Source organism: Fundulus heteroclitus, chromosome 13, assembly GCF_011125445.2.
Source record: "Fundulus heteroclitus isolate FHET01 chromosome 13, MU-UCD_Fhet_4.1, whole genome shotgun sequence".
Lineage (NCBI taxonomy): Eukaryota > Metazoa > Chordata > Actinopteri > Cyprinodontiformes > Fundulidae > Fundulus > Fundulus heteroclitus.
Genome location: NC_046373.1, coordinates 11,011,188 through 11,037,134, shown reverse-complemented (window position 1 = coordinate 11,037,134; position 25,947 = coordinate 11,011,188). Strand labels below are relative to the sequence as shown.

At 38.9% G+C, this 25,947-nt stretch overlaps 2 protein-coding genes across 2 annotated transcripts; both read left to right on the top strand.

The window, feature by feature from the left end:
- Positions 1 to 12,566: 12,566 nt before the first annotated feature.
- On the top strand, positions 12,567 to 13,268 carry LOC105937529 (lactose-binding lectin l-2). Its single transcript, XM_036145949.1, has one exon. It carries the CDS (start codon positions 12,606 to 12,608, stop codon positions 13,092 to 13,094), a length of 489 nt encoding a protein of 162 aa, XP_036001842.1. The 5' UTR covers positions 12,567 to 12,605; the 3' UTR covers positions 13,095 to 13,268.
- An 8,209-nt stretch (positions 13,269 to 21,477) lies between these two features.
- On the top strand, positions 21,478 to 21,963 carry LOC105937527 (lactose-binding lectin l-2). The gene has a single exon (XM_012878879.3). The coding sequence runs from the start codon at positions 21,478 to 21,480 to the stop codon at positions 21,961 to 21,963; it is 486 nt and encodes a 161-aa protein (XP_012734333.2).
- Positions 21,964 to 25,947: the final 3,984 nt, after the last annotated feature.

Below are 25,947 nucleotides of genomic sequence, written 5' to 3'. Positions count from 1 at the left end.
CTTCTTTGGAGAAATATCAGGATCAGATGTTTTATTTGGGCTTGATAGAGGAATGAATGAAGTCTTAACTTATCCCACTAGTCTATAAATTGACATAAGATTATGCTATGATACAGGTTATGCCAATATATTGTGTATACTGTGTGATATATTAAAAATAAACAGTATTGTTGCTCTTCTTGTTTCCACAAAAGACTTAAATAATATAGGGAAATCTAAGCAATGAAACGAGCATATGCTAAATTAAAAATTATGACTAAATCAGTCACATTCAGCAAGTGATGTTCAAAGATATGAGAAAAAGTGAAACTGAGCAACAATGTTTTTCATACTTCAAAAGGAGATGTTCTAAGAAAGTGTGGTGACAGACCCACTGGTCAGGAATAAATATCGTTGGAGCAGCTCTGTTTTTTTTTTTGTTTTTTTTCAAATATGGATTCTCAATCACAAAATTTACACCAAATGTTGTAGGGGAATCAATAAGTGTTGCCTGATTTACACTGATAACCACCCCACTTTGAATGGAGCTCCTCAGTTCTCCAAAATGCTGACAATGCAGGGTCCAGATCGGGAAGCAGAGTCGTAGTTTAACACACCTTTCTGCAACTTCTGTGCAGTTGCCCACATATTAAACATTGAAAAAGTGTCTGGCCAATGGCCAAAATTAAATAGATTAAAAACTAAAGTAAAAGGAGTGAATCAAAAAAAAATAATACAACTCCAGGTAAACAGCAAATTAAAATAAATGTGGTTTAATTTAACATACAATTTCTCTCTTTAAAGACCTTGTTAGTTAATGACTTGATTTATGATGATTAGACTCATTTATTTTGTCTCATATAAACCTGCCTGCAGGAGGACTACTTTAGTATAAAAGAATCAAGTCCTAATTATTTAAATTTTCACATTCCCAGAAACTTAGGGCGAGGAGAAGTAGCAACCATCTTTCAGTCTGATTTATTAATTAGTCCCAGGCCAGTAAATATTTACAATCCTTTTGAACATTTAACCCTTAGTTTCCCTCATCCAAACTGCAAGAAATTAAAACCTCTTCTGTTTGTTGTTTTGCATCGGCCAGTAGATCCTTAATCTTAGTTTTTAGATCAGTTATCAGATTTATTATCTGATTTATTGTTAAATACTGATAAGGGGATTTGAACATTCACGTTGACACTGAACGTGATAGACTAAATGTAACCTTAAATGCTATCTTAGACTTTATTTGCTCTGCTTAAAGTATATGCAGACCTACGCATTCTTGCTCTTATACTCTGGACCTTGTGCTGACATGTGGCATTAAAGAAATAACAGTATTTCCTCTTCACCCTGTACTATTTCACAATTTTTTAATAACCTTTGACATTAATTAACTGGGTTCTCCACCCCTGATAGAACGTTTTATTATAGAAGATCATTATCAGACAATGCTGTAACAACTTTTAAGGAATCTGTGCCCTCTTCAACTTCCTCAGTATCACAGAAAAACACAACAGTTGTTGGGCAACAGTTTAATTTCTACCCCTTCACAAATAGATACTCTTGTTGATAGTATTACTTCCTCATTGTGTTTTGCATTCGACAACGTAGCCCCCTTGAAAAAGAAGGTCATTATTCACAGGAAGCTGGCTCCCTGGTTTAATTTAGAGTTTCATATTTTGAAGAAGAACATTAGGACGTTGAAGAGAAAATGGTGCTCTATAAATCTTGATGATTACCACTTAATCTGGATAAGTAGTCTACTGTTGTACAAAAAGACACTTTGCAAAGCTAGAACACCTTATTTTTCATCATTAACAGAGGGAAAAAAAAGTAATCATAGGTTTCTTTTTAGTATTAAATGTTTTCAGTTTTCGGATTTCAGTTGTCAAACTTACACAGAGTCAAAGTTCTGTTGATCCATCCATTCTAGCAGTAATGACTTTAGGGTATTATTTATAAATAAAATTGATTCTATTAGAAATAAGATTGTTGGCACCCTCCTGAACATGATTAATCCATCCTCAGTAAGTGAGGCAGCAGAAGAGGTATCTGTAGAATTTGGCCTGTGCTTGGACTGTTTTGATCCAGTTGAGCTTTCTGAGTTATCAAACATTTTTGCTTCATCTAAACCTTTAACTTGTATCTTAGATCCACCTCAACCAAAAGATTTAAAGCAAAACGTGTAAGTTTTGACCCTAGTATCAGCTTAATTTGGGATATACTAAATGATTTTTCAGATCAATATACAGCACTTGCCGCGTAGCGATACTCTGTGCAGGCTACCCTTCTCAAAAATGTGCCTATGAGAGGGTCAAATCCATTGCTGAGTGGGTCATGTGCTCTCTGAACTCATTCAAGGGGGCGGAGCTTGGTTCCTGGGTCTCCGTTTGTGATTGGTTAAGATTATGTAATGACCAATATTAACCTTGATGGCTAGAATGCAAAAGGAAGGAACACTGTTATTCTATTGAACTTTTTATTTACCCTTTTTTTCTATCATCGATATATATATATATATCTATTGATCGATATGTATTATTAAATTATCATCCAGCCCTATTACAGCCCAACACTATGCAGGACGTTTGGCATTTGACAGAGAGCACAGGGCGCCAGTTTGCTGCTGCCACCCTGTGCTCTTCACACTGAGCACAAGTGACAGACGTGTCTGGAGATGCCATGGAGAACGTTCTGCTGCCTGGAACATCCTCTAGCATGACCGGTTTGGCAGTGGGTCAGTAATGGTGGGGGGTGGTGCACAGCCCTCCATATGCTCGCCAGAGGTAGTCTGACTGCCATTAGGTACAGAGATGAGATCCTCAGACCCATTATGAGACCATATGCTGGTGCGGTTGGCCGTGGGTTCGCCCTAATGCAGGACAATGGTAGACCTTATGTGGCTGGAGTGTGTCAGCAGTTTCTGAAAGATGAAGGCATTGATGCTATGAACCGGCCCACCCGTTCCCCAGACCTGAATCCAATTCAGCACATCTGGGATATCATGCCTCACTCCATCCACCAAAGCCATGTTGCACCACAAACTGTTCAGGAGTTGGCGGATGCGTTAGTCCAGGTCTGGGAGGAGATCCCTCAGGAGACCAGGAGCATGCCCGGGTGTTGTAGGGAAATCATACAGGCATGTGGAGGTAATTACACACTACTGAGCCTCATTGTGACTTGTTTTAAGGGCGCTACATGAAAGTTGGATCCGCCTGTAGTGTGTTTTTCCACTTCATTTTTTAGTGTGGCTCCAAAACCAGATCTCAATGGGTTAATAATTTTGATTTCCATTGATAATTTTTGTGTGATTTTATTGTCAGCACATTCAACTATGTGAAGAAAAACGTATTTAATAAGAATATTTCATTCATTCAGATCTAGGGTGTGTTATTTGGTGTTCCCTTTATTTTATGAGCTGATATACTGTAGCTTCTAATAGGTAAAGTAACCAGACAGCATGCAAATATTATGCTGATGATACTCTTCTGTATTAATCAAAAAATCCTGATTAATCTAATCAATTATGTAGACTACAGGCATGTCTTGAAAACATACTGTAAAAACCTTGTTGACTTTAAATGTTCTACTTTTTTAATAAATAAATGTTTTACATACAATGCAGGAGTAGTTGTCCTTGGACCAGAGTCTTTGAAAAATAAACTTTCTTAATCAACCCCATAATCTGGATGCCATTAAATTGGCCTCTGATAATAATATAAGAAACCTTGGTGTTATTTTTGACCAGGACATGTTTTTTTTTAAAATACCATATCAAACAGATATATAGGATTTCTTTTTTTTTCACCTCTGGAATATTGCCAAAATCAGAAATACTCTGGCATGATGCTGAGAAACTACTCCATTCATTGGTTACTTTGAGGCTGTACAATTGTAATTTTTACTTTCAGGAAGTCCACAAATTGCTGTTAAGAGGCTTCAGGTGATACAAAATGCTCTAGCAAGAATACTGAAAAAAAATTTAAAAGAGAGAACATATTTATCCTATTTTAGTTAAACCGGGTCCTTGACTATTAAAAATCCACAATCAGTAATGGTAAAACACAGTATCCACTTCTAAATCAATTAACCTTTTGTAGGAAATTAGCAAAGAGTTTGCTGATGTCAACTTTAGCCACCAAGCTGTGTAAACCTCATATTCTTACATATCCAAAAGTGTTCCCTAAAAATGGCATCACAAGGTGCTAACTTGTCAAGTCTTTATTTTGAACAGGTGTTGTGTCTAATCATCACTCTTCTAAGTGAAGTATCTCTCACCTCAATAAACAGATTTCAGACAGCAATTTTGGCATCACTTAAAATGTTTGGTTGTTGCCTCAACGCCAGCCAGAAAATCTGATAGAGTACACGTACATATTCTTGAATACATTTTTCCTTCTTTTCATTGTAACTTTGAAAGGCATGTAAAAGATGACAAGCGTATATTTCTCTGCAAATGCCTCTCCTAGTAGAGCAACTACCTCACTAGGCCTTTTGATTCTTTGCCCTCGCAAAATCCGACGTCTTCCAGAGCAAGGCATTTTAGAAGAGACTAGATAAAATCTGCTTTGTCCTCTAAAGTTTGATATATAGCCCTTATAACACGTTCATCTGGAATAATGTCTGCTTCTTGATCATGGGAAGCCAAACTGACTCCATGTGGAGATGCTTTCTATCGTGATGACTGACTTCAGGGTGTGCTATTGAATCCGCTTTCTATGGAAACAGTCCAATCAATTTCTCTTTTTTATGTTTAAGTTTTATTGTGTTATAAGTGAGTATAAGTGTTTTATTTCATATGCAGCTCCACAGAACAGGTTTGTTCTAGTGAATCACTTTAAGAGGAACAAACAACGGATCATTCATTTCTACTGCGTGAAAACAATGTTTCATTTTGAAACCGTCTCATTTATACTGTGAGAAAGAGTTCAGGATGCTGACAGATTATTGGAAGCCATGGATACAACATTAAAATTTGTTTTGTCAGTCACTGTGGGGAAAGCTTGACTAATTTATAATAGTTTCCATTTTATGCCTGCATACACATATAGCATGAAAAAAGAAAATACTGTCTCGTTGCACTAGTACTTACAAATTGGGCATCATAATATTTCTGTTGATGCATTTTGGTATTTTTCCCCCCTTTTTTTTTTTCTTCCAGTGTCCTGTCTAGCAATATGGCAATAGGAATTGATGTCTCAATGCCAGATGGAGCTCGACAGATTTTGCTTTTACAAGTGGAGCAAACAGCTTTCGCCATAGTGCTCCACTTGATTTATGCTTGTAAATAGCTTTATTATGATTCCTGCAAGGAGAATTTCAAATTATATGGACATGACAATGGGAGAGTAAAGGAAGAACAAAAAGTGAAAGAAAAGAAAAAAAAGAGTAGAGGTGAAAGAAAGAGGAGATAAAAGGAAGAGAATGATAAAACGTCCTCTGTCTGCTCCATCACCTGGAAAGAGACACAAAAAGAACAGCACGACCAACAGACATAAAGCAACAGATACACTCGAATAACACCTAGATGCCATTGCTAAATCATATATATTATTATGTAAGCTGACATGTGTAATGTGATATTTGAAAAAAGAAAGTGAAAAAACAAAAATAAATAAATAAATAAATTATAAGATTACTGTATATAAGTGAACACTTAATACCTGGGACCCAGCACCAGTGGGAGATGTGAAAGTGCACTAGTTTAGGTGAAGATTATCCAGAAATAGCTTGATAGTGATTGTGGAGAACCAAAGACCCACCTTCCCCGAGCACAGAGGCAGGCGTCAGGGGACCCGTAGCCCCGGACTCCCAAAGGGGTCCCTAAAGCAGGTCGCCCAGGAGGGGCCGACACAGGATATCTGCAACCCCCCCCCCCCCCCCCAAGGAAGGAGCAGAGACGACCCCGAGGAAATCCCCCAGCCACCGCAATGCCGACGCCCTCAAGAGCCGCGGAGACGAGCCCGTGGGCTCCGCCGGCAGCCAGCCCCGCTGAAGTGGTCCCGGCCAAGGGCCCTGAGGGCCAGAGGCCCCAGGGGCGCCCCGCCCCCGCGACGAGGGCCCCGGCCGCCCCCCGGGGGGCCAGGCCCCGCGAAGAGGCCGCCGGGAGTGGGCCGGCGCCCGCCCGGGAACCCGCCCCAAACCCGAAGCCAACCAATGCGCCAGGGGGCCAAGGCGCCCGCCAATGAAGTGGAGGAGGGCAGGACGTGGGGGGATGGGCTCCGCACCTATCGGAGACTTGAGATGTTCTTGGGAGAGGGAGCGGACCACACCCATACCTGGAAAAAAAAAAAAAAAAAAAAAAAAAAAAAACCTCATTCACCCCATCCCTCCCTTGTGCCCCACTCACCACACACAGAGAAAAAAAAAAAAAAAAAAAAAGACGCTGTACACACATTCCCACATAACACTCACATCCAACACTGACCAAAGGGGGGGGGGGGGGGGGGGGGGGGGGGTCAATATTTCTGTTGATGCATTTTGGTATTTTTTCCCCCTTTTTTGTTACTTCCCTTCAACAGCACAGCTGTAATATATGTAAATGTTAACTCAGGTGGGCATTTGCTGCCTTTGTGGAGTTTTTATGAAGTCTAAATTAGGAAAAAGGGCAGTACTATGAAGATCCTCTTCTGGATTCTTTCACCGTAAACAAACAGTGAATGGGAGGGGATAGTAGGGAAGAAATGCATCAGAGGTTTCCCTTACAGGAATCTTTGGACAAGAAAAAATTGCTTACATTGTTTTGCTGTTGATCTTTATATTGATCTGCCAATACTTGCCAGTATCCACACTCCTGTTCAGGTCATGCTAACACCTCTGAAAAATATACCGCCATGGACACAAATTTCTCAAACTGAAACTGAAACAATTTTATTGGAATAATCTAATCTCTTTCATTGGGTAGCATAGGTTGTTGTTGCCAAATGGTTAAAGATAAATACGTAACTAGATAAAACAGCAAAAGATAAAGCTGTTATTAAAAAAAACAGACATTTACAGGAACTGAATAAGGAACTTACATTTTGAAATCATTATCACCTTTTCAGATTGACTTCAATATCTTAGGGATTTGATTTCTACAAGCAGTCCAAAATCCTTCTGATAAGCTGATCATATTACACCTGTGATGGCGTCTGTCCACTGACATCCTGCCCATTTTGAAAGCAAGTTTAAAGTTTAGTTAGTTAGTTATTTTGTCTCTATTTTACCTCACTGAACTTTTGCAATGAGCCAGAACACTCAGAATAGAATCAGTTGTTGAACAAGCCAAGATCCAGCTACAAATTTTATTTTTATAAAAACATTGTAGATTTTCAGTAGATAATGTAATTCTTGGTTTTGTGTGACTTTTGAGGGTTTGATAATTTGACAGATAACACATAGTTCAAGATCATTGAACATGGGAATATTTGTGCTGACCAATGTCTATGGTAAACATCCTCCTCAGGAAATAAAAAAATCAAGTGAAATTTAAACCTGTTCAGCGCTGTACCAGATTGGCTGACCCATTTTTCCAGGCAGTCTAACAGAATGAAGTGATCAACAGTGACAAATGCTGCACTCAGATTTAATACTACCAGCACTGTGGGTCTTCCACAGTCTGCATTTATATGGATGTCATTAAACACCTTGACAAGGCAGGTCTCTGTCCTGTGGTGAGAACCGAAACCTTAGTGGAAAATGTCAAAGTGGCTGGTCGTTGTTAAGAAGGTGTTTAATTGTTGAAACACAACTTTTTCAATGATCTTACCGATAAAGGGAAGGTGTGAGATGGGCCTGTGGCTCTGCAGAAGTAATTTGGCCAAATTGTTCTTTTCAAAGAATGGTTTGATACTTGCTGTATTTACGGACTGGGAGAGCACACCTCACAAAAAGGGGTTCAAGTCCTACCCTTGCCCTGGGTCTTTCTGTATAAAGTTTGCATGTTCTCCCTGTGCATGCATGGGTTTTTTTCCGGGAACTAACAGTCCAAAAAATATGACAGTTAGGTTAATTGGCCTCTCTAAATTATCTTTAGGTGTGAGTGTGTGAGAGTGTTTTTGTGCCATCTACAGCTTTTGAGGAGATCAGGTGTGAGTATTAAAGCTGCAAAGTATCAGATAAAATAGGTTTTGTGCTGTAATACAACCACTAGAAGGCAGCAAAAATGGCAACACTTCTATTTTAAAAATCACAAAATTCACAATTTAAGAGTTTAAGAATAGGCTTTGTACAACTTTGTTTTTTCATGCCAATCAAACAGTGAATGGGAGAGAAGGAGGGAAGACTTGCATCAAAGGTCTCATTTTCATCAATCTGGAAGAGAGAATATTTATTTCAACATTTTGCTGTTATATATCTGTCAATACCAGCCAGTAGCCATACTTTTGTTCAGATTCTGATCATTCTGAAAGATGTACCACCATGGAGATAAGTTTCCCAAAATGAAACAAAAACGATTTTCTTTGGGCAATCTAATCTCTATGGATAGTAGGTTGTTATTGCCAACAGCAAAAGGTAAAGCTGTTATTTAAAACACACACATTTACAGGAGCTGAATAAGGAACTTACATCTTTCAATTATTGTAACTTTTTTATTGACTAATCTGTCAAGACTTGGATGTCTACAAGCGCTCTAAAATCCCTTTGATAAGCTGATCACATTACACCTGTGATGACATCTGTCCAGTGACTAGCAGTCCATTTTGGAAGCATGCCTAAAGTTTTGGTTATTTAAAAGTTTGCAAAAGATCTGTCTCTACTTTACCCCACTGAACCTTCAATGAGCCAGAACATTAAGATTGGAATCAGTTTTTGTTGTACAAGCCAAGATCCAGCTACAAATGAGATATCAGTGATGATTGTCATGTTTAGGTTTTTGTTTGCTTTCTTTTGGACTTTTCGTACACTGAGCTAAATCAGTTTGCGATGTCAGCTTTTTTGAATTTGAGAATCTTGTTTATTGCCAAAACAGGCTTGTTCTCAAAATTCTCCTGTTGATGCTCTTTCCATGAATAGTTGCTAATGCATGATGCCTAAGAAAGTTGGGGGAGAGGGGAGCACGTCTGACTTCTTCCACAGTAATCCAACAGTGAATGGGAGAGAGAAGGAGGGGAGACTTTATATCAAAAGGTCTCTATTTCAGGATTATCTGGACGAAAGAATATCACTTTGAACATCTTTGCTGTTAATCTTTAAATATGCCTGACAATACTAGCCAGTGGCCGCACTCTGCTGACATGTCAGAAAGATGCACTGCCAGCGTGATAAGTTTCTCAAACTGAAACTAAAAGTATTTGATTTTAACAATCTAATCTCTTTAAATGGCTAGTAATAAAGATAAATACATAACTGGATAGAAGAGTAAACAATAAAGCTTTTATTTCGAACATAAGCATTTAGAGTGTGGTGGAAAATTTTATACCACTGTTCTTGTATGTTTAAAGAAAGGTGACTACAGTCTGTGTGACCCATTGTTTAATTTTATGACTATCTCACGAGCCTGTTAATTCTATTTCAATCATTTCCTGGGTCAGGGAAGCCCACTGTCCTTCCTGTGTCTGCTATTGTAAAGATTGTCTTGTGACAAGAGTTGATGCAATTCCCCCCGATAGACACCCCACGGTGAATCTGCTGTCCTTTAAATAGGGAATTCCTCAAATGACGTCAAATTTTAGAACATGTGTCATGGCTATCTTGTAGTTGTACAAACATAGAGAGGTGCGCTTGAATAGTTTACTTGTATGAGTCAAAAAGTGAACAGATATGTCCTGAATATTGTCTCAACATACATATTATGGCAACAACAATACACCGCTGCATTGGTATCTGTCAGAGTGACTTGTGATCTGATGATCGTGACCAGATGAAGGGAGTTTTTTTTCCCATTGATTTTCCAAAACCTCAGAAGAATCGGAGAGAAATGCCAGTGTTGCATATAAGCTTGTAACCGAGAGTACTTTACTCTGGAATCTGACTAAAGACACATATGTGCTCTCTACATTTTGTCGGTAAGGAGCCAACGCTTGAAAGTCCAGACCTGATACCAGCGACTGCAGCGTCTGTGCAGGTACGCTCCATTTATTTGGCATTTATTTTGTCAACGGAATGAAAATATCATCATACTGTCCATGAGGAGTGTTCATGGGAGCTTTAGTGTTGCATAGCATATTATAAGCGACTTTTGGGCTTGTCAGTTGCAACTTTTGTGAGTCGGCGGTTCAAAAACAAACTCAAACGCTGTTGGGTTTGTTTTTGAATGTGAAGTCGCTTTTTTGGGCTTCGCTTTTTCAGACAGAACTCTTTTTTCTGGTTATCAATAAGGCTCAATTCTCCCCATAGTCCACGACAACTATTTTACAAGCAGAAAAGGTTTTCTTGCTGGTCTTTGGCTTGTTTTCACAAGTCTGATTGCACAAGTCTCCCTGTTTCCCCATGAGTTGCAGCCACTCGCTCTGCTCCTTCTGGTGATTCCCTGGTCCACGTTGCTTGTTCTAGTCAGCTCCTGCCTTCATCGCTGGTCTGGCCCGTCACCGTCTGCAACCCCTGGTCAGTTCGGTTCTGTCATTCACCCCACCTGCGTCCTCTGGTCTTCTGCCCATTACTGCCTGCCTGGCTCATCTGCCACTATTCACATTCTGTAATAAACTTTTTAATAATGAAGCTCTGTGTTGGGCTGCACATCGGGTTCTCCAGCAGCATTCATAACAGTTATTGTATTTCATATTTATGAAACAATGTAGGCTTTCAGTAGACAATATAATTCTTTGTTTTATGTAACTTCTGAGGGTTTCATAATTTGACCTTCAGACAACACATGATTGTGGATCATCTAAAATGGCAATAGTTGTGATGACCAATGATACAAACGACTATGAATCCTCTTGAGGAAAAAATTGCTATGATAATGTTAGGATTTTAGGAATCTATTTTTCTATAAGGTGTTGATAATCTGGCAGGTTTTATATTTTAATGTGGCTCCAAACCGTTTATTTTTAACGATGAGTCCCCAACACAGTGAGGAGGTAGCCTGAGGAGACTGAAGAAGCTCTGACAGACTGTTTCAAGTCCACTGTGTGGAAAGAGCTCTGTGCTCCTCATGAAGAGGACATTGACAGCATCACAGACTGCATCATGGTCTTTCCACAAGGAGAAAAGAAGAGCCTTTAGGTTAGGAAACAAGGAGGAGCTGTAAGCGGTACTGAAGGAAATGACAAGAAAGATCAGAAGTGGAAAAAAAATGTTTATTTAGATAAGCTAAACAGGAAGGCCAGAGGTGTACAAGGATGCCCCCACGATCCAGGTGGTGGGATACAGAAGGATTCTGGCAAAAATAACACCGCTCTTGGCCGGTGTCTCCCATCCCATGCATGAGGCTGTTTCAGAACTGGAGAGCTCCTTCAGTCCCAGACTGCTAAAGGCACAACAGGAGCGTTATTGCAGTAAGTGTTTGTATCCCTGCTGTTTTTGCACAGCAGGGATTGCAAATAATCTGTTGTTGTTTATATGCATAAAACAGTTGCACAATTTGTAGATATGTTTAAATAAACCTACTAAAGCACATTTCTTTAATGATAGTATGTTAGTTTTAATAACTGCTTTGTATTTCTTTTCTTATCTTGTAAACTTCCCAGTTTCTTTTTCTTGTTTGTTTTTATTTTTTTTATCTTTGTGGTTTTTTTTTTTTTGTTTGTTTTATCTATGCCGGCTTCAGCTTGCCTTTCACTTTGCTTCTGGTTGAAGGACAATAAAGGCTATTTCTATTCTATTCCAACTTAACCTCAACATGAATACGTGCGTTCTGTGACGGCCACAAAGTTTTATTGGAGAACATTAGTGAACAAACACCGTTCTCAAGACCAAGGACCACAGCTAATGGGCCAACAGTAAAGCAATAAAGAACTTTAACACAGAGTTAGGTTATAAAACTATATCATGATAGGACACATATCATATCATATCCATATAAACTCCTCACAGAGCACTGACAAAAATGTGTTTGAATGGCTAAGTGCAATTCCAACTGCCAAGGAGAACATGTGGGAGGACTTTAAAATCGATGTTCACAGATGCTCTTCATCCAGTATGACTGCAACTAGAGCTATTGGTCTTTAGATGTCCAAATGTGGTAGGCACACTTGAAAAGGAGCAACTGTAACTGCAAAGTAGTGACTTTTGGGAGCCGAATACAAAATCTTACCACATTATTTTTTATGTTAATCTCCTAATTAATCCTAGTAATTTCCCCCACAGGATACAATTAAGGCAATTCAATTCAATTTACCAACTAAAAACAATATATCAATTTATTCTGCTTCACAACAATGCACTCCTATGAGTTTAATTCTCACATAAAATCCTAATGAAATAGGTTTGTGCTCGTAACATAAAATATGTATAAAAAATATCGAGGGTGCTGTATCTGCACATTTACAATGCAATAAAAATGACTAAAGTGCATTTACTGTACTGTTGATTGTAGCTGGATGTCGCGGAGGTTTCAGCCAATCACATCTCACCAACGATACAGATGCCCTTTCTGATGCATATAAAAGAAGGCAGGCTGCCATCCACCTCACCAGGACTCTTTTCAAGGTTGTTCACTGTTGATTAAATCCAGCGTCAAACCAAGGGCTTCAAACTCCGACACGATGCTGCTCCCCCTCTTGTTTGCTCTGGCTCTGAGTGCTGCGTCTGCCTCAGATGGCAAAACACAGATGAAGCTACTGCGTGGCAGCTGCCCCATGTTCTGGTTCAGCTTCAATGACCGCTGCTACAAGTATTTTGCCTCAAGGATGACCTGGGGTGAAGCTGAAATCCACTGTGTGTCAGAGGGAGGCAACCTGGTTCCCATCCACAGTCTGGAAGAACATAACTTTGTCAACTACCTCATCCAGAACTTTGATGCCAATCAGGGATATACCTGGATTGGACTCACTGACATCCACAAGGAGGGATCCTGGATATGGTCCGAGGGATCGAAACATGAATTTTCCAATTGGAATGATGGACAGCCAAACAATGCTAATGAAATCGAACACTGTGGACACACCAACCACGGCATTAATCATTTATGGAACGATGAAGACTGCTCTGCTAAATTACCCTTCGTTTGCATAGCTCGAAATGTTTGCCCCTAGTGTCAGAAAAGCTGTCAAATTCCACCCAGCAGCTGTAAGCACGTTTAACTTGTGAAAATTGGATAAAAGGTAATCTCTTCTGAACTAATGTTAATATTTTTTCTTAGCATGGCAATTGAAAAGGAGCTTCATTATGAAAAGCAATTCTGCAATAATAAACTTAAGCTGAAAAATTTCTGTTTTCTGTCGTCTCCTTTGTTTTTCATTTTGACAAGTTTGAGTCAGTTTCACTGCTTTTTCTACATGAGATTGTTGCTCACATGAAGCCCTCAGGTTCTGCATATGATGCTCTCCTCCCTTGATTTTTAAAAAGGTTTTCCTCATTATTTCCCCCTTGTCTACATTAAATTATTAATAGTAGCCTGTCCTCTGGTGTTGTGCCTTTTAATCTTAAACAGGCAGTAATTCAACCTCTTCTTTAGATACCTGATTTTGGTCCCAATACTTTTGGAAATTTCAGGCCCATATCCAAACTGCCTTTTGTTTCAGAAATTCTTCAAAATGTGGATGATAAGCAAGTAATGGCATTTTTAGAAAAACATGATATTTTAGAGGTTTTTCAATCTGGTCTTAAAGTTTTACACAGTACAGAGTCTGCCCTTTTAGACAGGAAATTGGTTGTATGGAACATTGCTTCACACCCACCTCCAGATGTCAGTGTTGTGCTCTCTGCTGCTATTAATGGATATATACTGTATATAATTCCTGTGTGACATCAACATTTGAAATAAATGTAAGGTAATGTAGGTTTATTTATATAGCACTTTTCAGTAACAAAACATTCAAAGTGCTGATGTGGGAATTTGTAATAAATCATTTTAAATTTATAAATAAATCATTATCAATAAAAGCATAAATAAAACCAAAATACAAATAATATTTGTATCATTATATATTTCAAGAATGTCTTCTTTTTTCTTCATATTTTTATTAGGAAGTAATGCACATTACAACAATAGAGATGTGTATCCACATGTACATCCTTTTCACATAGGGTATCATAGCAAGCAACAATATGTACATATTGGCACCATAAGGGTACTGTGCATCTCGAAGACTTGAGAGCAAGGGATATAGTCAAACTTCCAGGGTGTTTTTGTAAATTAAGCGGTACTTTAATATTTTTTAAGGATAAAATAATACACCCGGATAAATATCTGGATCACAGGCTAACTGGATGACCTCAAGAACCAGCTACGCACATAAACATTCAAAAGTTGAAATAAATACGGGGTGCAAGGCTGTTAAGCAGTTTAAAAAGAAAAAGAAAAAGAATAGCATACATTTCAAATCAATTCTAAAATAAGTTTGAAATCAATTACAGAAACTGTTCTTAAAATGTTTACGTTTCCTCTCTTCTCATTTTTCATACACATGTGAATGCTTTAAGTTCGAAGATTGACTTCATATATATGTTTTTGTGATTTTAATAACCATGTAAAGCTTATTCTCAATCAACTGAATTTCAAAAATCTGATTCATGCATTCATGTAAACGGTTAGTTTACATGAATGAACCAGTAGAGTGGGAAAGTACTTTATCCAGATTATGAACCAGTTAGACCAGCTGTGTTCTTGTTTTAAAAATACATTTTAGATGAGGTGAAAATAGTCAACAATTTTTTTGTACATAGTTAAAGGCAGCTAGAGATGACGAATGAGCTTTAAAACTCACGTGTAACACAGGATGATAGGATTAATTATGTAAAACAAAAAAGACAATTGAGATGACAGTCTCAACAAACATGCAAGCCATTTTCCTGTGTGATCTTTTTGACTGATTGTCTTTGGGACAACCACTGATGTTCTTTTATATTCTGCTTCACAGTGAGCTACAGTAGATGTTTTGATTCTGTTTACCAAAAATTCCTTCCCCTAAATGTCATGCCAACATGATAGTGTTAGGGTTTTCACACAGAATGCAACAGATATGACAATATTTAAAAAGATTTTTTACACAATTGCATTATTTGTCCATTATTGTCCACTATTGTCCAGAAAAATACATGTTTACGGTGTTTTTAATTTTTTATGCCTTTATGATATGACAGTTTTAATCATTTTCCTCACTATTTAGAGTGGTCATATTTTTATATACCTTCTTTTATTCCTTATTTCAGTCTTTGCACGCTCTGGGAAAACTGATCAATTACATGAAAGCTGAAAGTACATTTAAAGGAAGCAGGTGAACCCTTTTTTGTTTTTGTATCCTGTCTGCCAATGTGTCAATAAGAATTGTTGTCTTAATGCTAAAAAGAGCCCAATACATTTTACTTTCACAAGTGGAGCCTTACTGCTTTCGCCAAAGTGCTGCGCTTGATATACATATGAAGAAGCTTTATTAGATGTTATGCTGGGACTATTGCATGTTCAATGGGCACTGAAATGGTAAGGTAAAAGAAGGAAAAAGGAGAGAAACAGATGAGACAAAATGCTAAAAGAGAGAAAACAGAGAGAGGAGAGGAAAGAGCAATATAACATCAGATGAACTCAGTCAGTACATTTAGACATGTCCCTGGTGCTTAGATGTTCCTACATTGTACAAAATGATTTTATGTTTTGAGAATGTTTTTCCTAACAGTTTCCCATGTTTTGGACTTTGGGAAGGAGGCGAAATGTTCAGAAAATGTTTTCATGCACAAAAATATCATGTAAACCCATTTGTAGGTCTGTGTCACCATACATGAAGGAATAACATACAACAGTACACATGTGGACACACAACGTGTTGCTTTTCTGTCCTTTTAGGGACAGAACAAACAAATACCGTAAACTATCACACTTATGTCCAGCCATTAAATGGTATAATGTTTCCAAATGGGTCATTGGCTTTTTTAGCTTATAAATCACAACCATCCTCTGTTTGTTTGTTTTAATACAATTGTATTTTGCTGTATTATCAAGTTCTACATAATGTTTACAAATATGCTGGTAATGTTTAAAAACATTTTTTTTTTTTTTTTTTTTTTTTATTGAACGACATTACAGAAACGTGTCCCCGCTGATAGGAGTGAACCAGGTGGAAATGTTGGAATTCCACTATCAAATAGATTTGCTCTACTTCAACATGATAAACATACAGAAGAGGATTAGTTCTTCCGCACAACTCACATCTTTATCAATGAAGCTGGTTACATCCACATCATGTCATTCCTGGAGCCCTTCTGCATTAAGGTCAGCATTCTAAGATTAAAGTCAGAATTCTGAGAAAAAAAAAATCTCATCTCTTGTCACTGAGAATAAAGTCAGATTTCTGAGAATAAAGACTGAATTCTGAGAAAAAAATCTCATCTCTCAACAATGATAATAATTCAGAATTCCAATAAAGTTAGAATTAAATAGACTTTTTTATTTTTTTATGACCCTAATACTCTTCCGTAATACTGATGACCCAATCAAAGGTACGACAGTCTTCATTCTAAACAGTCTTATCCTAAACGGCCAGAGAAAGAGCGAACTACAGGGCCACAGGTCTTAATCTTATGCAGTCCACCTGTAAATGGGTTTAAACGCTTCTGTAACAAGAAAAACACAAAAATCAAGATCTATGACCTTTACTTTGTGTCTTATATCTCAGAGAGCATTCTAGAGATCCTGAAAGTACACCCTACCCTGTAAAAACTCTTTGTACACTAGGGAGTCTGGTGGGAAAACTGGAACATCTGGGCTTCAGCACACCTCTTCGCAACTGGCTGCTAGACTTCCTCACCAACAGACCTCAGTCAGTCCGGGTAGGACAGAGCACCTCTGATGTCACCACCCTCAGCACGGGCTCCCCTCAGGGCTGCGTCCTGAGCCCCCTGCTGTTCACCCTGATGACTCATGACTGTGTCCCCAGGTTCACCACCAATCACATCGTGAAGTTTGCAGACGACACAACGGTGGTGGGCCTGATCAGAGACGACAACGACCAGGACTACAGAGAGGAGGTGGAACAGCTGGTGGGCTGGTGCAGAGACAACAGCCTGATCCTGAACGTGGAGAAGACGAAGGAGATCATTGTCGACTTCAGGAAGAACCGGCCTCACCACGCTCCACTGCTCATCAACAGCTCAGCTGTGGAGGTGGTCAGCAGTACTAAGTTCCTGGGGGTGCACATCACGGACAACCTCAGCTGGTCTGTGAACACCAAGTCCCTGGTGAAGAGGGCACAGAAGCGACTGTACTTCCTGCGGAGGATGAGGAGAGCCCACCTGCCCCCGCCCATCCTCACGACCTTCTACAGAAGCACCATAGAGAGCATTGTGACCAGCTGTCTCTCTGTGTGGTTGGAGGCTGCAGTGCCTCCTACTGGAAGAATGTGAGGAGAGTGGTGAGGACAGCAGAAGGGATCATCGGGGCTCCTCTTCCCTCCATTAAAGACATTTCATCCCAACGCTGCCTGGCCCGAGCCCGTAACATCATCAGGGACCCCTCACAACCCCACCATGGACTGTTCTCCCTGCTGCCCTCTGGGAAGAGGTACCGCAGCATCCGCTGCAGGTCCACCATGTTCTGCAAAAGCTTTTTCCCTGCTGCCATCAGACTGTTGAACTGCTGAAGCTATAAACTGGACTCTGTACCACATTCGTATATTTGCACATTTGCATCATTGCACCCTTATCCAGCATTACAGATGCTGCTGAACTCTCAGTCTCTAACATGCATTCTTGCACAAATCATTTCTGCACATACAAATGGTTTTTAATAAATACTCACCTGTATACTGGGATGGCACACTGTTCCTTTGTCCTGCATTGTTTACATTTCAATTGTTGTACTGTTAAATCACTGTAGAGTACACAACAAAGGAAGGGTGGAGGGGTTAACTTACCACTTTGTTGAGTGATTCACCAAAATGTAAAAAGGTGTTTCTGGGAAAATTTGACTCTTTTGTATGTTTGCCTCTCCCGGTAAAGAGCACAGTACAAACTATGTTCTTGAATGTTTACAGGCCTCCTAAGTCCAAAACAAACTGTTTTAATGACCTCCTATCTGGGATGTGTGGGGTTGGATGACAGCTGAGAGCTGAAATATGTGCAGTTCTGGGTGCAAAAACAGACATCCAGGATGAGGGTGTTTGCAGCATGTTAGGCTGAGTTTTGGGGGCTGGCTGGTCAAACCTCTGAAAGTGCTGGCTCACCTTATTCACCCATCTCAAGTCACCTACAGTCTGAGCTTTCTGTTTGTGACCCGAGATCGTTGTTAGGCTTTTCCATACATCACTGATGTTGTCGTCCAGCAGTTGCACCTCAGTTTTCATCATCTAGTTGTTCCTTCTCTGACAAACTTTCCCTAACTTTTTTACTGAAAAAAAACCCATAAGATTAGGAACAGTTTGTACATGCATATCATCACTACCATAGTTGTCTCATACTAGAACTGTAATGACTTTAAACCGATTACCCAGAATTCAGCCAGACGAGATCAGATGTTGTCAAGAAAACAGTTTATTGAGGTGAAAACTGCTGCAGGTTGAAACTGAATCAGAGTCAGATCAGGGCAGCTTGAATGATCTTACTCATGGGACTGGCAGGTGCTCGTGGTCAAAAAACAGGTTCAGGGTTAGAACCATGATTGCAGAGTCAGGCAGGATGATCGGGTGGAATAACCACAGTCCGAAATCTGAGATCCAGAGTCAGAGCCGGGTGATCAGAAATCCAGAGACAGTCCAAAGCAGAATCCGTGGGAAGGGTCAGGGCACAGAAAAAGGTCAGAAATCCAGACAGCACAATAATCAGTTCCGACGGGCTTGGCAGGCTCAGAGGGTCAGAAGACAGAAACAGGTCAGGAAACAGATTAACAGGCAGACGGGATTCAGGACGCTGGATTTAACTCACCGATTGCTTGTAGTAATCTGGCACTGGTAACTGATCTGAGAGCTGATTATATAGTCGGTGGTGCAGGTGGATCTGGTGAAGGCTGATGAAAACGGGCAGAGCTGTACAGGTGTGTCAAATGATGAATCAGACCAGCACTAGTGCCAAGATCATAACAAAAACTGATTTTGACAAAATGTCCCAGTTCTTCCAAATAAACTACAAAAGCTTTTTGTCAAAATCGTACACCAACTAAGTTCTTCCAGCTGTCTTGATGTTCTACCCACAGATCTTTTTAAGAATGTTTTGCCTGTCATAACGTCTGCTTTGACTCAGATAATAAACACGTCCCTTCTTTAGGGACTGTTTTCCCCAGTCCCTAAAAAGAGAAATCATCAATTCTACATTTGAGTAAAAACCAAACTTAAGTAATACATTTTGGACCAAGGGAGGAGCGATCAAGAGTTAGTGCACAGCTTAAGTTGCTTCAGCTAGTAACCACTGATCAGACTCAAAATTGGGGATGAACTCAGACCTGAACCTTCAAAGACATTTTAAGAAAGTAACAAAGCTGGCCTTCTATCACCTGGCAAGGCAAATTTATTTGTACAGCACAATTCAGTACAGAGACAATGCAAAGTGCTTTACATGATTAAAATATAGGAAAATAAAACAAAATGAAAGCAAGTAGGAAGAACATTTTTAGGATTAAAGGACTAATGTCTCAACAGGATCTCAAGAAACTATTCCATGCCTTTATTTTTAGTCAAATTGATAACTGCAACTGTGTTTTCACACATCTGCCTAAAAAGTGGATCAGACAGCTGCAGCTGATCCAGAACGCTGCTGCCAGCGTCCTTACTGAGACTAAGAAAGTAGAAAACATCACCCCAGTTCTAAAGTCCTTACACTGGCTCCCTGTTATTCAGAGAATAGACTTTAAAATACTTCTGTTAGACTCTAAATCACTGAATGGCTCAGCACCAAAATACATTATAGACTTGTCAGAGTATCAACCCAGACTACACAGGTCTTCTAGCTTAAGTCTACTCTGCATACTCAGAACCAGAACCAGACATGGAGAAGCAACATTTAGTTCTTATGCTCCACTTCTCTAGAACAGAGACTGTAAAAGTGCTGAAACCCTGACTTCCTTTAAATCGAGGTTAAAACAAGGTTTTGAGTTGCCTTTGTAATGTTAATATGGTATTAAAACTGTTGTAGTTCACTCAAACATCATCAGATTAAGTTTGTAGTCCAACTTATCTTGACCTGCTGCTACTATCCCATTCCAATGTAATTTCTTCTGTATTCTGTTCTTATGTTCTGTTCATGTACATCACTTTGAATTGTCTTGTTACTGAAATGTGCTACAGATAAACTGGCCATGTCTTGCCTTGTCTTATAATAAAACTAGTACCAAGATCCCAGGGTTTTACACATACATTAAAGTATGTTATTATCCTGTCAAACATTACATCTTATATGAACATAAACAGCTGTTTTACTCTGTAAACACATGACACCATCAAAATGTTGGTTTGACTTGAGAGATTACCTTATTTTATATGAACCACATATCCTTTGGCTGTTTGTGTAATAAATGTGTACAAATGAGCCCTGATATATCTCTGTAATTGTCAAATTACATGCAAAGGAAGATTTGCTTCTAACATACTGCTACACCAAACAAATACCTTGTTTTCATCTATTAAATAAATCTAACAGGAAGGGAGAAGGATAAAAAGTCTAGTATTTAGGTCACTCTGAAAATAGATCACAAATTAGTACAATATATATTTAAATAGACTACAGTTAATCATTGATTTAAATATGATACTACCTTATTTTGAACCATTGCTTTTTTTTATCTTTGAGTTAAAAAGAATTGTTCCACTGCTTTTTACAATCTAGAGTTGTGGCGTAGAACCATCTTTATAAATTTATGATCAACACAATTCCTTCTTGTTATAAGCAGTTGTTGTTAATATTTTGAGGAGGGACTTGATTGTGTCAGGACCTTTGATCGCTTCTGTTGCGATGGTGTTTGAAGACAAGGAGAACTTGGGTCTGACACCAAAAAAAGGTACAAACTGCATGTGCTGGACTGAATGGGTGTTTAGTTTGTAAAAAAAACATTTGAATTCAGAACAATAATAAAGCTGTCAGCATGCACAACATGTGCAGAGACAAGTTTTTGATGTTCCAAAACAATTTCAAAATGTTAGTAGCAGAGGCACTGGTATAACATAAAGCAACTATTATATATATTGGGTTTATTTCATTCAGTGATCAAGTTTGTTCAAAACCCTGAACTAGACAACACTGCACTCAGTGATATCTGCAAAACCATGATGACAACTTAATTCTGTGAAAAGGGAACAGATAAAGAGTTGCCTTGATCATGTAAGCTATCTGAATTCAAAACAAAAACTAAAGTATCAGCATAGACGCCCTTTCTGAGGAATATAAAGATAGCAGGCTTCTGACTTCTGTCTCTCCATGACTCTCTTCTGCATCCTTCCCTGGAGATAAACCCTTGCAAAACCTTAAGATCTCTCAGAACAATAGACATCAGACTCCAATATGATGTTCTTCTTCTTGTTTGGTCTCTCTCTGGCTGCTGTGGCTCCTTTGGACGGACAGGAGTTGAGGTTACTGCCTGGCGGCTGCCCCGTGTTCTGGTACAGCTTCAATGGCCGCTGCTACAAATACGTGGCCACACTGATGACCTGGGTAGATGCAGAGCAGCACTGCCTGTCTCAAGGAGCAAACCTGGTGTCCATCCACAGTCTGGAAGAAGAGAACTTTGTCAAAATGCTGATCAGAAACTTTGACCCGGCTCAGGGACCCAAATGGATCGGACTCTCTGACGCTCAAAGGGACGGAGCATATTTCTGGACCGATGGCTCTCCAATCACCCATAGTTATTGGCATACAGGAGAGCCAAACAATGCAGGAGGATCTGAATCGTGTGTGCACACCAACTCAGGTCCAACGGGGAAATGGAACGATGTAGTCTGCACAGCTGAATTTGCCTTTGTTTGCAAAGCTCGCCCAGCTTCTCAATAGGTAATAAGAATGTGATTCTGAATCTGAAACTGATTGGTTTAAAATGTGTTGATCAAAAAAGAAAATTAAGAATTTATTTAATTAAGAAAATAAGAGTTTAAACATGCTAAACATACCTGTTATTTGTTTTTCTCATAAAGTTAGATTTTTTTTATTATTCTTTATGCCCCCCCCCCCCCTTTGTTTGTACAGCTATCCCTGCTTGTTGAGTTTGTAATTCTTTAAATGTATTCATCAGAAAATATATTCCCGTGCATCTTTTTGTTAAAAACATATTTATGTAAAGTTTGAAAAAAAAATGTTCTTCTTGATCAAATGAAAAACATTGAAGCCTTGAATAAATTTAGCTGAATAATAATAATAATAATAATAATAATAATAATAATAATAATAATTGAACTTTATTGATCTTACAATGGAGAAATTCACTTCTGCATGTTAACCCATCCCCTTGGGGAGCAGTGGTCTGCCACTGTGCGGCGCCTGGGGAGCAATCTGGGGGTTAAGGGTGTTGCTCAGGGACTCAGAGTGCAGGCAGTGGGGATTGAACCAGGTACTTGCAACCTTCTCAGAGCCCAAGCGCACTGCTCTAACCACTAGGCCACCGCTCCCCCTCCCCTATTAACTCTAATAGGGTTAGAGTTTAACCAACACAATGTGTAGAAAGAGTTTCTGATACAAAATGTGTGTTTCACAGACAGTAGCTTCTAATATGTTTTCATGCACAAAATATCTTTATCAGATGGAAATGTGGAATAAGTATGGATGGATGAATGGATGGATGGATGAAGATGGAAATGTGTTTGAATTAAAACACACAAAAAATCAAAACACATCGGTTATACGGGCACAAAATCCACTAATCAAATTATGATGTACAATCACATATATTACAATATATTACATATATTACAAAATACTAATTACATACAAATATTCACATTAAGCTAGTTGAGAACACATTTTTTTCATTTCCGTTTTGTTTTCATTTCCCTTAATTGTGGTGCTTTACATATGTTGAGTACCTTGCTGAAGTGTTTTATGTTTGGCTTGGAATTTGACCATTTCCTTCTTGGGAATGCAAAGTTTTCCCAGTAGTAGAAGTTTGGTGAAGTAGATGAAGTCTTTATCTAACTTTTTATCAAAGTATCCTCTGTAATTTTAATTGATTGTACAGTTTTTCTGTCTCAGAAGTTGTTGCACATTTGTCAAAATTGTCATTGTATGTGTACATTGATTTTATTTTATTTTATTTGCGGGGTTAATATTCAGGCCTCAACAGTCATGCATAGATCTTTGGCTGATCTCCTCAAACTTAGAAGAAAATGTGATCGATACTTCAATAGAAACAACGCTACTGACAGATCACACAATGCTTTCACAACTAAAATAGGTGGAATCTCCAACAGCCAAGTTAAGAATAAAAATTATCAACTCCTCTTTAAAACAATTAAGAATTCAAAATCAAAGTAATTTAACTTATTAATCTGGACTCAAGCAACTTTAAAGGAGAAAGTAAGATATTTAGTTTAAAATCAATCAAAATCATTCTCATTTGTCACCCAGGATGGAGGTAACATTCCTTATAAACAATTGGTCCTCTCCATCAACAATGGAACAAGTTTTTCTCCTTTCAAACCAAGAGGTATGGTCTGGAACTACTTTGGTTCAGAGTGTATCCTGTGTTTACTTCCTGGTTCCTTAGAAGGAAACCTGTCACACTAATGCCGTTACACTATAGTCTTTTTAGTCAGTTTCTGCTGAGTACCTTGGCTGTTCTGTGGGAATCAATGTTTACTTTGTCTTCATGGTACCTACAATAGATGCAGAGCATCAGTGGCCTGTACCTAGAAATACAGAATCATACATTTGCATGTAAACAGAACATTTTGGTACAGATTTTTATTTTCCTGAACAATATTAGTAGTAACCTGTTCAAACAGCTCAGTTACAGCACTTTAACTTCAAATGTTAATCCTAATTATAGCCTACCTCTAAAAGTTAAACCATTACAATGCCAAAATCACATTTTATGCCATAAATTATGATCTGAACCAACTAAAAACATTGATGTTCATATCAAATGGTTTCATGTAATGTTTATACAAGAGAGAAGAGGGTATAATAAATGCAGTTGAGGTTTAAACAGTTTCCTATAAATGTGCCATTACATTACTGTATAAACCATAAGTCATATAGTTATTGCAGATAAAATCGTATTTTGGACTCCAAATAATAAGCAATCATAACAACTGTTACTTTTCCATTTCACCAGAGTGGCTGTAGCGGTAAGGACAACCATCCAGCTGGTCTCTCCTGGTAAAAATTCCAGCAGATATCTTTTTACTTGTCAAGTGACACAGCTGAACAAATTTGGTTGTTCTCACTGAGTTTTTTTTCTGTGTCTGTGAAAATAACTCTGCAAAAAATGCAAAAAATGGTGGACACCAATCTAAAGAGATGCAATGGTTTATTAGTTAACCAGCGTACTGTCTACTAGAGGGGTTCCCACAGTTGAAGACAGCATGTGGGGGTCATGACATGATTAAAATAATGATCCAAATTCCTGACTTTACAAAGTCAGAGATATACTTGCTTTGATATAGAAAATGTATGCTTTTAATTGTAGAAAATTATTAGTTCTCGTAAATCTATGACTATTAAACATCAGAAAAATATTCACATTATGAGAATAAAGTCATAATTTTGGGTGTACAAGAATAAAGAACATAAGTTCTCATAAAATTACTACTACATTCTCACAATTTTATGAGTTTGTTTCTAATATTTTCCATTAAATTTTCCATTTTTATTTTTTAAAATAATGGATAAAGGTTTAGTCAGAAGCTGGTAGTGATACTTCAAGCTGTAACTGCAAAAAAAAAAGGTAGTTATATAAAGGTTTGACTCAGGGAAATAATCACAAAAATAAACCACACTTTTCAGTTTTTAATTTGTTAAAGAACTTTGAAAACCGTGTATAATTTTGCTTGTTACTAGTGCACATTTTTTCATGTTCTGCCATATAAACACCATGTTTAATGTGCCTTCTGCCACCTTTGATTTATAAATGCATATCAATAAGAGATAATAGGGTATATGTTCTGTCACTTTTTAATCCGATTTTGATGGATTAAAAGTGGGCGGGGCGATTAAAAAGGGACGGGGCTTATTTTTTAATTGACCTTTTAGGTGATCACATGATCGTCACGTGACCCTGCTCGTGACCCTCATGTGACACCCTATCATTGACCCCTACCGTGACCTCCATATGACCCCACCACGTGACCCCTCATGTGACACCCCCTTCCCTCCCGTGACCTCCACATGATCCCACCACGTGACTCTCACAAAAAAAAGTCCCTCCCACCCTCACCCCGCCCCCCGGTCGCCGCACTCATAATATAAGGTCCTTTTCTCAAGCATGGATAGTGATTCACTCCTTTTCAACATGGCGTTCGAAACAAGCAAGCAAGAACCTATCATTTCTGACACACCCGTCACGACCTACAACTATCAGGATGGTGATAGGCAAGCTCAGCAGACCCCTCGCAAGGTAATGCTGTCTCTATGCAGAACTCAGATGCCTCCGACCCTACCTCTGCAAGAAGAATGGTCTTTGGAACCCTATGGAGCTCGCGGTAAATGGGGATACCTCTTCAAGTACGAAACCGGCAAAATGTGTCTGTATCAGCTGGATCAAGAAACCGACAAGCTGCAACCTATCCACTCCTTGTGCATGCTAACGTCAAACGATTGGGCTGTTCTGAGACTCGTCCTGCTCCGCAAACTAAACCCTGAAGATACGTACGACGCAGGCCCCAAAGACTCGTACTTGACATACCCTGTTGTGAATCTAGAAACCCGCGACGCAATCAAGGATTCACCCGCTGCTAAACGTCGCAAGCGGGCTCATCAGGAAACCGAGGATGGAATCATGGATTCACCCGCCGCTAAACGCTGCATGCAGGCGTTGACCCGCTT

Excerpts from the sequence above, each read along its gene's own strand:
- LOC105937529 (XM_036145949.1), top strand. The coding sequence starts at position 12,606 with ATGCTGCTCCCCCTCTTGTTTGCTCTGGCTCTGAGTGCTGCGTCTGCC.
- LOC105937527 (XM_012878879.3), top strand. The coding sequence starts at position 21,478 with ATGATGTTCTTCTTCTTGTTTGGTCTCTCTCTGGCTGCTGTGGCTCCT.